Source organism: Xiphias gladius, chromosome 19, assembly GCF_016859285.1.
Source record: "Xiphias gladius isolate SHS-SW01 ecotype Sanya breed wild chromosome 19, ASM1685928v1, whole genome shotgun sequence".
Classification (NCBI taxonomy): domain Eukaryota; kingdom Metazoa; phylum Chordata; class Actinopteri; order Istiophoriformes; family Xiphiidae; genus Xiphias; species Xiphias gladius.
The window spans coordinates 19,670,350-19,681,986 of NC_053418.1; the positions used below are offsets into that span (position 1 = coordinate 19,670,350).

General features: G+C 38.1%; 3 protein-coding genes across 4 annotated transcripts; 1 reads left to right on the forward strand and 2 right to left on the reverse strand.

The window, feature by feature from the left end:
* Positions 1-221: 221 nt before the first annotated feature.
* nfu1 (NFU1 iron-sulfur cluster scaffold homolog (S. cerevisiae)) lies at positions 222-3,795 on the reverse strand. Its single transcript, XM_040155321.1, has 8 exons — positions 3,674-3,795; positions 2,769-2,869; positions 2,532-2,667; positions 1,993-2,059; positions 1,781-1,898; positions 1,619-1,682; positions 1,345-1,519; positions 222-1,090 (listed from the first exon to the last, which is right to left on the reverse strand). The coding sequence occupies exons 1-8, from the start codon at positions 3,730-3,732 to the stop codon at positions 1,052-1,054; spliced, it is 759 nt and encodes a 252-aa protein (XP_040011255.1). The 5' UTR covers positions 3,733-3,795; the 3' UTR covers positions 222-1,051.
* Positions 3,780-6,589, forward strand: c19h9orf78 (chromosome 19 C9orf78 homolog). The gene is made up of 9 exons (XM_040155319.1): positions 3,780-3,960; positions 4,144-4,203; positions 4,327-4,378; positions 4,481-4,551; positions 4,699-4,776; positions 5,141-5,338; positions 5,467-5,603; positions 5,690-5,794; positions 6,053-6,589. The coding sequence occupies exons 1-9, from the start codon at positions 3,884-3,886 to the stop codon at positions 6,148-6,150; spliced, it is 876 nt and encodes a 291-aa protein (XP_040011253.1). The 5' UTR covers positions 3,780-3,883; the 3' UTR covers positions 6,151-6,589.
* On the reverse strand, positions 6,162-10,593 carry med22 (mediator complex subunit 22). Of its 2 annotated transcripts, XM_040155322.1 has the most exons (5): positions 10,477-10,593; positions 10,059-10,215; positions 9,782-9,862; positions 8,842-9,050; positions 6,162-7,353 (listed from the first exon to the last, which is right to left on the reverse strand). In XM_040155322.1, the coding sequence occupies exons 2-5, from the start codon at positions 10,179-10,181 to the stop codon at positions 7,161-7,163; spliced, it is 606 nt and encodes a 201-aa protein (XP_040011256.1). In that variant the 5' UTR covers positions 10,182-10,215; positions 10,477-10,593; the 3' UTR covers positions 6,162-7,160. The 2 variants fall into 2 exon arrangements, with proteins under 2 accessions (XP_040011256.1, XP_040011257.1); XM_040155323.1 differs by lacking the exon at positions 6,162-7,353 and having other exon boundaries at positions 7,390-9,050.
* Positions 10,594-11,637: the final 1,044 nt, after the last annotated feature.

The following is an 11,637-nucleotide window of genomic DNA, read 5'->3' on the forward strand; positions in this document are numbered from 1 at the left end:
AATGATTTAGTCAAAATGGCAGCAAAGACAAATGCACTTAAAAGTTGCCTTTGCCCTCGATGCAGGGATGTAGCTGGGATTTCAGTCCTGCATTTTTTGGAGAATGTGGACTAGTGGCCAAAAAAATATGTAAATTATTCAGGGTATTTAACACAAACAAACAAAGAACACTACTTTTATTAATTTTAATATTTGTCTCCTACATTGTATAAATTACATTTCAATGTAATTTATACACTCCCACATTTAATATACTTAGATACAAACTTTAAGATATTTACTCAGAAAAAAAAGAGGATAAATATCAGAAAATGCCACAAAAAAAGAAAGAAAAAAAAACGTGGTCTGCATAAATGGAGAATGAAAACTCATGGTCACACCATTAAACCCCCCAAAGTCACAGAAATATTAGAGTACTTTACCCTGGTGTTCTCAGTGGTGGTTACAGCTCTACTTGAGTGAGATCTCTAAACTTAGAGTCTGACAAACAGCCCCAAGTATTTGTTAGGATAGAATACAAATAACAGCAATATTTCTACATGGAGATTGACAGAAAACTATTTTATTAAAACAATAGTTGATATTTGGCAATTGTAATCTTGTATGGTTGCACTGGAAGAGGCTTGTAAAGACGCATGATTCTGCAAAATTGATAAATAATTCACTCTACATACAAAAAAATAGGAAAGAAAAAAATTACTATTAGATCATGTGAGACAGGTACACAGTTACTGTATAAAATATTTCAATAAACTTTATTTACTTACATACAGTGCTGTATACAGTATGTATTTTAAACCTAAAAGCTGTTTAGACTAGTGTCTGAAAGTATGAAATAATAAATATAATTTATTTTGGGTCTACAGTCATCAGTTTCTGTGGCTGGGCTCTTCCATGCTATATTTCACGATGATGATGTTGACGACGATGATGGGGTCTTTCAAACAGCCATGCTATACATGAGTTTATTTGATTACAGCTATGGCCTGCATTAAAGCAAGTGGCTGGGGGAGAGAGGAATGTGTAAATGTGATTCTGGTTTCAGAGTAGTTCAAACTTGAGCATCTCTCTCCTCTTCCTCATCCTTCACCTGTGGATAAACACAAAATAGTTTTAGTTAACATTTTCAAGTTGCACAGTTTTTTGCTCCTGAGGTTATTTTTTTATTGAATGTTGTAGAGTTTGGTTGCTTTTTAATATTTTTGTGTCTTATTTGGTTCTGAAGAATACAAATAATGAAAAGGCATATTCCAATGAAAACAACTGTCCAATCCTCAAAAAGGAGCACACAATTATAACACAAAATATGTTTTTAAAGTCTTTTTTTTTTTTTTTAAGTCAAACCTGCTCCACTGATTCAACTTCAGGGACGTAAAACTGCAGCATGTTTTGGATTCCACTCTTCAAAGTAACAATGGAACTCGGACAACTGGTGCAGGAGCCCTGCAGCTTCAGTTTAACGATGCCGTCCTCGAACCCCCGATACACAATATCGCCTCCATCTTCCTGCACTGTTGGCCTGGGGAACAAGACCATCAGCACGTGAGGGAAAAGAACAGAGGGCCACGGTGACAAGGAACAGGCAACGATATCAAAGTGTATCTTCACAAGCAAATACCTTATTCGAGTATCAAGCAGTTCTTTGATCATAGCAACTACTTCATCATCATCATCTGATGGTGCTGAAAAGAGAAGCAGAGATTTCTTGGCATTCACAAACAGCCTGTCCTACCTGTTCTGTTTGAATGTTTTGCCTTGCACAGATGTTTGAACCCTTTACCTGTATCTGCGCTAGGTTTGCTGTCCTCACTGACAACCGGAAGTCCAGAGGTGAAAAAGTCCATTATGGCAGCAAATACATCGGGTTTGATTACTTTCCATTCCATATTTGCATCCGACTGAGTGGAGAGATAAAAGAAAACAAGTTATTCCAAGCAATGGCATTACAAAGTGCTTCACTATGAGGTCCATATAAACTGGAGCTGGTTTTACCTTTGTTATTGTAATAAAGTCGTTGCCCAGGAAGACACCCTTGACTCCATCAATCCTGAACAACTGTCTGAAGACAGTACAGAACATTACTTAAGTTTTATTTGAATTTGAAACATTTGAAAAGTTAACTTTACACTGAATTTATTCCAAAAAAAGGGAAATCATTAATGGATATTATGCCTAAAATAGACAGATAAGTGAGCATATACATCAGTCATGCCTAATACATATACAGTATAATTTACTTAACAAAGGTTTTAGTAATATGGTGATATAATTAAATAGAATTAGTTAACAGTATTTGTTTACAGCTATTAAAATTGAATTTCTTACAGCTCGATTAGAAAACATTATGAGTCAGATCAGACAAAAAAAAAAAAAAGGTGGTGCTGGGGTGTGAAATGGGGGAACATAACCACAATCAGCAGCATTATTTAAACCCGTGCTTTTCCTGCTATGCCATACTAAAATGCCCACTGTGAAAACCTTTTTTCTACCCTCCATTCAGTAACCTTGTATTTAAGAGGTCATATACCTACCTGGCTAAGGGTGAGCAGTACGCATCACGAGGGCCGGCAAAATTCATAGTTCCTGATTCAAGAACTGTACGACCGGGCAGAAACTTTAGGCTGTTTGGGTTTGGTGTGTCCTGAGTCTGCACAAACATGGTCCTTCCTTTGAACAGCCAAACACAAAGAACAAGAATGTAACATCAGTCATTATACAGGGTTTTCTCCAAGTTAAGAGAGCCACAAGGATGCTGCAGGAATACAAACCCAGAACAACCCGATGGGGGTTTTGTCGCCATATGTTCGAGACTCCAGTGTTGTGTGAAGGCCAGTGTAATCTGGCGCTCTGATATCCACAGCCAGCAAGACTGACAAAGCACATACAAAAGAGATTCAAAAGGTTACTACAGTGCAAGTTACATCAACAAATTTAGAATTCTAAGAAAATCTGCAAAAAAAAGTTAAACAAATGCACAGATTTAGCCACTGATACAAGAACATTTCCAAGTCACTGAATATTCCTCAGAATACTATTAGTATCAGTCAAAAAAATCATAACAACATGACACAGCTGTAAATGAGATCTGTAAAAAATTACTGGAAAGACCTGTGACTTGCAAGAAAGTTTATGTTCCAATAATACAACAGCTCCAAATATAAAATCAAAGTTAGAGTCAAGACCTCAGCCCAATCAAGAATTTGTGGCAGGGCTTGTTTTTCACTCAGTCTCCAGTTTTGCAAAAATAACTGATGAAACATTTCAATGTCCAGATATGCACATGAACTCAAGGTTGTAGTTACTTTAGTTTTACAGAGGCAACAGCTAAACTCTGACTTGAAGGGGGTGTCTTTATTTATGTACTTAATTTTGTTAAATTTTTAAAGAACTGCTTACAGTATGAAATTAAAGGATCATTTTTGTGGAACAATGCTAAAAAGGGCTTCAATAACTGACTTTGATTTAAAGAGTTAAAACCAGTAAAACAAACACTATCACCTTAGAAGTAATAATCAGTCTGCGTCACTCTCCGGCTTAGCTAGCTGGCTAGCCGCTAATAGTCAACGTCAGCCGGACTACGGTTCTATAGAGGTCAGTGGGTTCATACAAGCATTTTAAAAAAGCAAAATGGGAGGACATCGCAGCCTCACAGCTGACAAACAGGTAAACTTACGGACGCCTAAGTCTTGCTGAAATACCAAACAACCTGCCGACCTGTCTGTAAGTCGCCATGTTTGTTATGGTTACCTAAACCGACCGGAAGGGGAGTTTCCTCGTGCGGAATTGACGTTGTATTGTTGTGCGTTTATTTAAGTCTTCCCTCGGTTACCCGACCACCAGCTATCACAAGTTTGCTGAGAAATAACATTAAGCTGCATTGAAAATGCCGTGTGGCAAAAACTTTAGGAGGAGAAGGGACTCGTCAGATGTAGAGGAAGATGAGACAACTGAAGAAGTCAGGTACTTTATCTAAACTCTAACGACGTGAAGAAAAAAATACAATCTAGAATAACGTTATGCTAACATAGCCAGCTGCTCCGTGCATCAAAGTTAAAAACGATCATTACACGTTGGCTTTAGTCTTATTTTTAATAATGTATATAGCCAATGTGATTTAATTTATATGTATTTTTGTTTTTTTAGATCAAAAGTAGAAGAAGCTAAAGAGCTTCAGAGTCTGCGGAAACGACAGAACGGAGTGAGGTAACGTCTATGTAATGTTATGTTACTTGTTGCGATGTTTGTCCTAGGTAACGTCTCTGAAGTATTCTGACACATATGAGATAGAAATTAATTAATAAACAATGAATATTTCCTTTTTTTTAGTGTGACCGCCCTGTTGGTTGGAGAGAAACTGCCCCCAGAGGCCGAAATTGATGTAAGTGACCTATTTGAATTTTAATCTATTATAATTAACCAGAATATGTGTGTGTTTAACAGACTGTTTGTTCAGTGTTATTAAAATAAACATTTGTCACAGAATGACCCATTTAAACTGAAGACTGGAGGGGTTGTAGACATGAAGAAAGTCAAAGACAGGAACAGGGACATGTAAGTAAATCCGTGACTGCTTTAATTATCTTAATGCAGTGTAATTAACACATTGTGTATGTACTGTTATGTCGTTACAAAATGGAAAATCTATGTTATCACATATGACCCTGGTTTGACCCAAGATGACCACTGTTGCACATGCAGGACAGAAGAGGAGACAGACCTCAACCTGGGCACCTCTTTCTCTGCTGAAACTAACAGAAGGGACGAGGATGCGGACATGTACGTATGCATACATACATATGCAGACTCCTCCTCACTCTCTGTGGCATTCAAAATGTGTGGACACACAGCGATCAGACCTCAACCATACATTTGCATGAGTATATCTAAATGTTAATCATTAATATTCAATAACTGCTTTATCTAAAAGTGGAGGGCCAACATGCTTGGTTTAGATCGTTAATTTAAACGATTTAAATGTTTAAGAGATTACTGATTTTTTTTTTTTTTTTTTCTGCAATAGCCAAAGCACATTTAGAATAACACAAGATACAGTATTGTATTCCCAACATTTAGGATGCAATTATGTATACTCACACAGCTGTTTACAAAGTGCTTCATAGAAATATCTTTCATCTCACAGGATGAAATATATTGAGACTGAGCTAAAAAAGAAAAAGGGCTTGGTGGAGGCTGAAGAACAGAAAGTTAAGGTCAAGAATGCAGAGGACCACCTGTATGAGCTGCCCGAGAACATCAGGGTCAACTCTGCCAAGAAGACCGAGGAGATGTTATCCAATCAGATGCTGAGCGGGATCCCTGAAGTCGATCTTGGCATTGAGTGCGTATAGAAGATTTTATCAATGATCTTGTAGATGTAATCTTCGAGAAAAAAGACATTCTACATTGTTACATTAGTTACTAGCACACGGAAAAGATGCAACTCTGTTTCTGCCATTTCTTTCGTAGTGCAAAGATAAAAAACATTATCTACACAGAAGAGGCAAAAGCCAAGCTTCTGGCAGAACAAAGGAACAAGAAAAAAGACCACGGCACATCATTCGTACCAACCAACATTGCTGTCAACTACGTCCAGCACAACCGCTGTGAGTTTGGTCAATCTCTAAAAAAAATGGGGTTTCAAATAGTGAGAGGTGAAAGGTTGGCTAATCATTTTTATTTATTCTCTCAGTCTATCATGAGGATGTGAATGCACCACAGAGGCATCACAGACACAGAGAAGAGCCCAAGGCACGACCGCTGCGTGTGGGAGACACTGAGAAACCTGGCCCAGAAGGCAAGACTGCACACAGCCACACCCAGTCACACGCTGTTCCAAATAGTGTAGTAGTTTTATATCACCACTAAGGTAGAATAGTGCTGTAATCACTCTTTTAGCCAGAGGAGAATCAGTTGATGAACATTGTGTATATTTTTATGAACTGTCTGGAATTAGGTACTAATTTTGAAACACATTTATACAAATAATATAATAGTTACACATGACTCTTTTGAAACCTTTTTGAAATCATATTTATTTCTTTTTAATCCACAGCATCCTCCCCACCCAACTACCGCAAACGTCCAAACAATGAAAAGGCCACAGATGACTACCACTATGAGAAATTCAAGAAGATGAATCGACGATATTGAGAGACTGCGTGTTTTTTTTTTTTTTATTACTTTTTTTTAAAAACTCAACAAGATGTCCATTTTTAAAGAAATTGAGATAGGGATCATTTGTAGACTGGTTTCCCAAAACTGTTAACGACAGAACTCCCAAGACAGTGTTGTACTTTGTAAATATTGTATATAGCTGAGTGTCATTATCTGTAGGCAGTACATCTGCTTAGTAATGTTACGTTAAAGGATAATTTGACCCGAGTAAATCGTGTTGCTCACATTGTTCAGGATTGTCTGATAAATAAATAAGACCGGAATATGTTAACATGAGAATTGTGCAACCGAATGGTATTCCTGCTCTGAGTTGTTCAGCGTTTTCTTTTTAGTCCACTTTGAAGTCTCGACTTTCAGTTGTAGAATTGTTTCTAAGCCTTTCAAAAACAGATTTGATTAAAAAAGATCAAACCAACAACATTTAACTCGTTCTTTCATTTGATCAGTGCATGGTGGAATGAAGAAAGCAGAAATAAAATATTACAAAGCAAACTTTTACAAAATAAATGTAAGAATATACACTCATATTCAATACTTAAGTCCAACATAAGAATATAAAAAAAAACATCTGTATTTCAAAGCTGCAAAGGTACACACATTTTTTTGGCTGCATTTTTTAATTTTTTCTTCAGTAGTGTATATATAATTATGCAAATTTCAAATTCATTTTGAAAATGTCATTTAAACTGAGGGGAGTGGTACTTTTGGTAGGTTTTAGAGGCCATTTTTCTGATTCTAATGAGTTTTTCAGGTAGTTCTCCCTAGTACAGTTTCTTTTTTCACTATTTTCCTGCAATACTTGTTAATGCAAAAGAAATCAACTTCATGCCAATGCTTTAGTCCAGTTTCAAGCCCATGACACAAAACAGTGGCAAACCTAATCAGACACTAGTTCACAATGTGTAATGGAAACTAAATTAGCCAAATCGCTGTGGTCCAAACTGAGCACAAGTGTCGTGTGTTTCAATCAGTGTCCAATTTCCTCCTCACGGTTTCTCTACAGAGGCAGTCCCATGTCCATTGAGGTGTTGTTGGGGGTTTATCTCCTGTGAGGGAGGTCCGTCCACGTCCTCTCTGTCACCCTGGGTAGAACTGCAGCTGCTGCCCGGGGAGGCCCAACTGTCTCGCTGCCGGTAGGCCTCGCACAGTGGCAGATCAGTGCTGTCCCACTGACTGTAGCTTTACAGAGCAGAAACCAGTAGGAGGCAAAGAGTCAGCGCAGCACAGAAAGAGGAGCAGACAAGAGCAGCAGGTCAGAATAAGCACATTCATACACAGAGGAGCACATGAAGGCACACATACGATAGGAGAATGAGGTTATGCAGAAGCACTGGAAACGATCAACGCGTAAAACAGATGCTTGTTAATTTGGTGCTATTTAAAGGTATGGCTGATCAACTGTTGATTTTAAGGTCAGCAAAAAAGGTGGGATTAGTTGCTGATGGAGGAGAAAGCGGAGTGAGTGCAGCGAGAAAGGAAGGCCCACACCCAGCATGCTCTAAACAGAACTGAGAAACGCTTCTTTGTACTTTCTCACAGAAAACAAGACAAACTACTACAGTGTTTTGTCTCTACTTTATTTCTTAATCATTCTGGATCTATTGGAACAGCTGGCACAAACTGGTACACACGTACAACTACACCATGTGTGATCGACAACCGTTGCATGGTTATAGCTTGTGGTATTAGGACGGAATCAATAAAATATTATCTCCTAATTGCTTTTACAGAAAACATTGACTGGAGAAAGTCTTAGTAGCTTCAGATTTGACCTCAAATAAATAACAGCGAACAGTCGTGTCTTATTGTAGTCTATAACAAACATCCATCCTTAAAATGTAGCATACAAGGCATTACCATTATATTTATGATTTAAATACTACATATAAATAATCTTAAATGAATTATAATTTTATAAAATCTATACTCATAGTTTTACTTCTTTTAATATGTAATTCTTTTAAAAAGGTATGTTCCCCTTCCCTACAAAGTTTTGTGTTACTTCAAATTAAAATATTTAGTTATAAATGAACTAGGAGGCCTCATTACTAACATTCCAAAAAAGCATGTCACTCTCCCTTGTACCAGATAATATTTATTAAAACCTTTCTCAAGCCTATTAGACACTGCAGACCAGGAAGCCAATAAGTCTGATGACCATTTAGAAATATACCCAGCAGTAAATCCACACTAGTGCTTGCTGTTCAGAAAAGCCTCCTGGCTTTCAAACCGCATGAGTAAATTGCAATAGATGCCAAAAATTCACACTGAACCTCTGTACTTTAAGAGCTCGATAAATTTACAATGCTGATTTTCCGCAGTATGCCCCTTTAATGCTGAAGTCCTCTCTAGTTTGATCAATTATGATACATGTCATAGAGCAGGAAAAAGTCAAGGCACTTGCTAATCAGTAACAATTTAAAGTCACTTAGTGAGATAAGCTCCATCACAGTGGACCTCAACAATGATTTGTGTTGATGAATGGTACCGCTTGGATATGACAATGAGATAATTTCCAACAAAAAAGGTTTCAGGTTTAGATGTTGGCAGAACTTAATCCTTCTTTGGGCTCAGCAGTGAAAGGTAAAACGTGAGAACAGTACACGGTGCTGGGCATGGGACAGCAGAGGGGCGGTGGGATGGGGACAAGTATGAGCCTACTTGTACCTGGAGGAGTAATATTCTTCCTCTAGCTCATACAGGTCGATGGCAATCTCGTCACGGAGCGATGTGAGCTTCTTGTCACACTCCTCCTGCAGTGAGCGGAGCTGCTGGTTCTGGAGGCTGATGGCGTCATTCACGGAGGGAAAGTCGTTCAGAATCAGGAACTGCTTCAGATCAGACACCAGCTTCATCAGGGACTCGCCGGCACGTACCTGATACAACGACACAGAAGGAGAAAAGGTGTTTAGAAATACATGATTATTGAGGTTTCTGTTGCTATTTCTGGACTTCAGACTATACTAAACTATCAGCTACAAACGGAAAACTTCAGAGTCTAGAAACAGTCTAATTCACAAAGCTGTGATATATTTCACAGTAGCATCAATCATTTAAACAGTGTAGCCATGACAAACATGGACTCTTAGACGTGGATATTCCACTTAGTGTAAACATCATATAGCTTCAATAAAGCGTTGGAACAGGCTGACACAGTAAATACTGTCAGGCAGTATGGAATAACATTATTTTTCCAACCTCAAATTTACTTAGAGGAAAATAAAGCGAGAAGAGTTGACCTTATTTAAAAGCAAACTCACACACTAAATCCTCCAAGTAAATTACTGGTGATCACATTCATTAAAGAAAAAAAAACAACAACACCAAACCAAACAATGATGAAATTTTGTCTGTAATGGATATTACGTGTTTTCTTTTAACCAAATTTACTTGGATGACTCAGTGAATGCCTCTGTTTTTAATATAGATCAATATGATATGAAATGTGCCCGGACAAGTAGAGACAGATGGGACTGCCTCCCTCACAACTATCCCTCTGAGCAAATAAACAAATAAATACAGAGTGCTTAACCCTTAATAATTAAAAAAAAAAAAAAAAAAAGTTTACTCATCATAGCCCAAATGATTGGGCTCTGTAGATACTTACAATGTTGGCTGCTCTGACATGCATTTCATAATGGTCCTGCTCTGCTTGAGTTGCTCGAGAAACCTGTGTCTCATCCTCTATCTGGAGAAAGGAAACAGTTTGGGAATATTACAAAACTCACGGATGGAGGGCAGAATGTGCAAGGCGACGTTACGAGGGGCATTGTTGATTTCCCTCTTTTGTATCAGAAGTAACAAATATAAAACATAGAAAATGGCAGAGAAAGTGTTATTCTCTTAATAGTGACAAGAGAAGAGAGGGCAGTGTATATGTGTACCTTTGCTGTTTTGATAATTTCTGTGAAGTTGTCTAGGATGGACCTGATATCATCTTTCAGTCTCTTGTTGTAGTTCTGTAGCAGAGTCTCTTTGCTTTGAGGGAGCACTCTCTGAGTAGCCATCGTGCTCGGGCGAAGGCAACACAGCACACGCTACCTGCCCACATCAAGTTAACACACAGAAATCCGTTCAGTTGATGAGGTTTGCGATAGTATTACAAATAAAAATAATAATAAAAAAACAGTGAAAATACCAAACGCAAAAATCATTCACGAAACGGCATAGCTAGCATTAAAAGGCGGGTGCTTTCACAACAGCAACGGACGAGACAAACCCGTACCTAGCATGTTTTTCCTACCTGTATTACTGTATACATACATTTTCTAACAAATTAAGAGTCTAATGGTTATCACTTACTTCTTACGACATACTTTGTAAACAACGTCGTTAACGTATAAAATAAAGACCACTTCGTTTACTACGCTTCTTCTTCTTCTTGATTTTTAATGGCGGCTAACACCCGTTGCGTCCATGTATTAGCGCCCTCTACCGTTACTGTTACTTACTTCAGACTGAATAAGCGGGTCCCTTACAATAAAGAAACAACTTTTTGGGTGACGCCATTCTATATTCGTGTGTAGTTTTATATGTATTTCTTAAATTACCAGACCTTTTTTAAAGTAGTATGTTCAAGTATTATAAGCAAAATTGCTGCCAGGAACCTCCCATGGAAAAGTGTTGGGGAGCGGCCGTGCGTTGCTCTTTTAACGGGTGTGGGACGATTAACCAGAAGTACATTATCAGAACCAACCAGGCAGTCCTCAACCTTGAACTCTTCTCTCTTGCAAGACCTAGAAATGTTATTTGAAAACGCTTTCTGTAAAGCATAAATATCAATGTACCGCATGTCGCCATTTGTTTCCGAGGGTGGAATGAACTCATTGTCGCCCACTGTGGCCATTGAGGTATAACACGCCCACTACCAGTCAAGCAGGCTACCGGCGGGCCTCCGAAAACATACTGGGACAGGCCACGCAAAGGTGAGATTTGTTCTTTAGTAGAAATGTTTGCAAAGAATATATTTACTTCTACAAAAGAAAAGACATTAAAGATTGAGACCAGGTAGTTGGTTTTGCTAACGTACGTCTGGTTAATCGCGCCTCCCCAGTTACAGAGCGGCTCCGCGGCACTTTTCTCTGGGAGCGTCTGCTACTATCTACCACTGGGCTGCAGCACAATGAACTTTTATTATTGAAAGTAAAAGTTCTCACTGTGTAGCAAAATGTCCCCAGACAGTGCGTGTTACAGTCCATTATAATATTGGATTATTACTGTTAATTGCATTAACATGTAAGCAGCACTTGAATGTTGCAGCCGGTTGAGGTCATTGCATGTAAAATTTAAATCTGATAAGTTGGATGTCAGATTAATGTAGTGGAGTAAAAAGTTCAATAAAATGTAATGTATTGGAAATTAGCACAAAATAAAAGTGCAAGTGCCTCAAAACTCTGTCAAGGTACAGTACATGAGTAAATATATAGAGTTACATCCTCGAATGTTTCAGTGATAAATAACTGG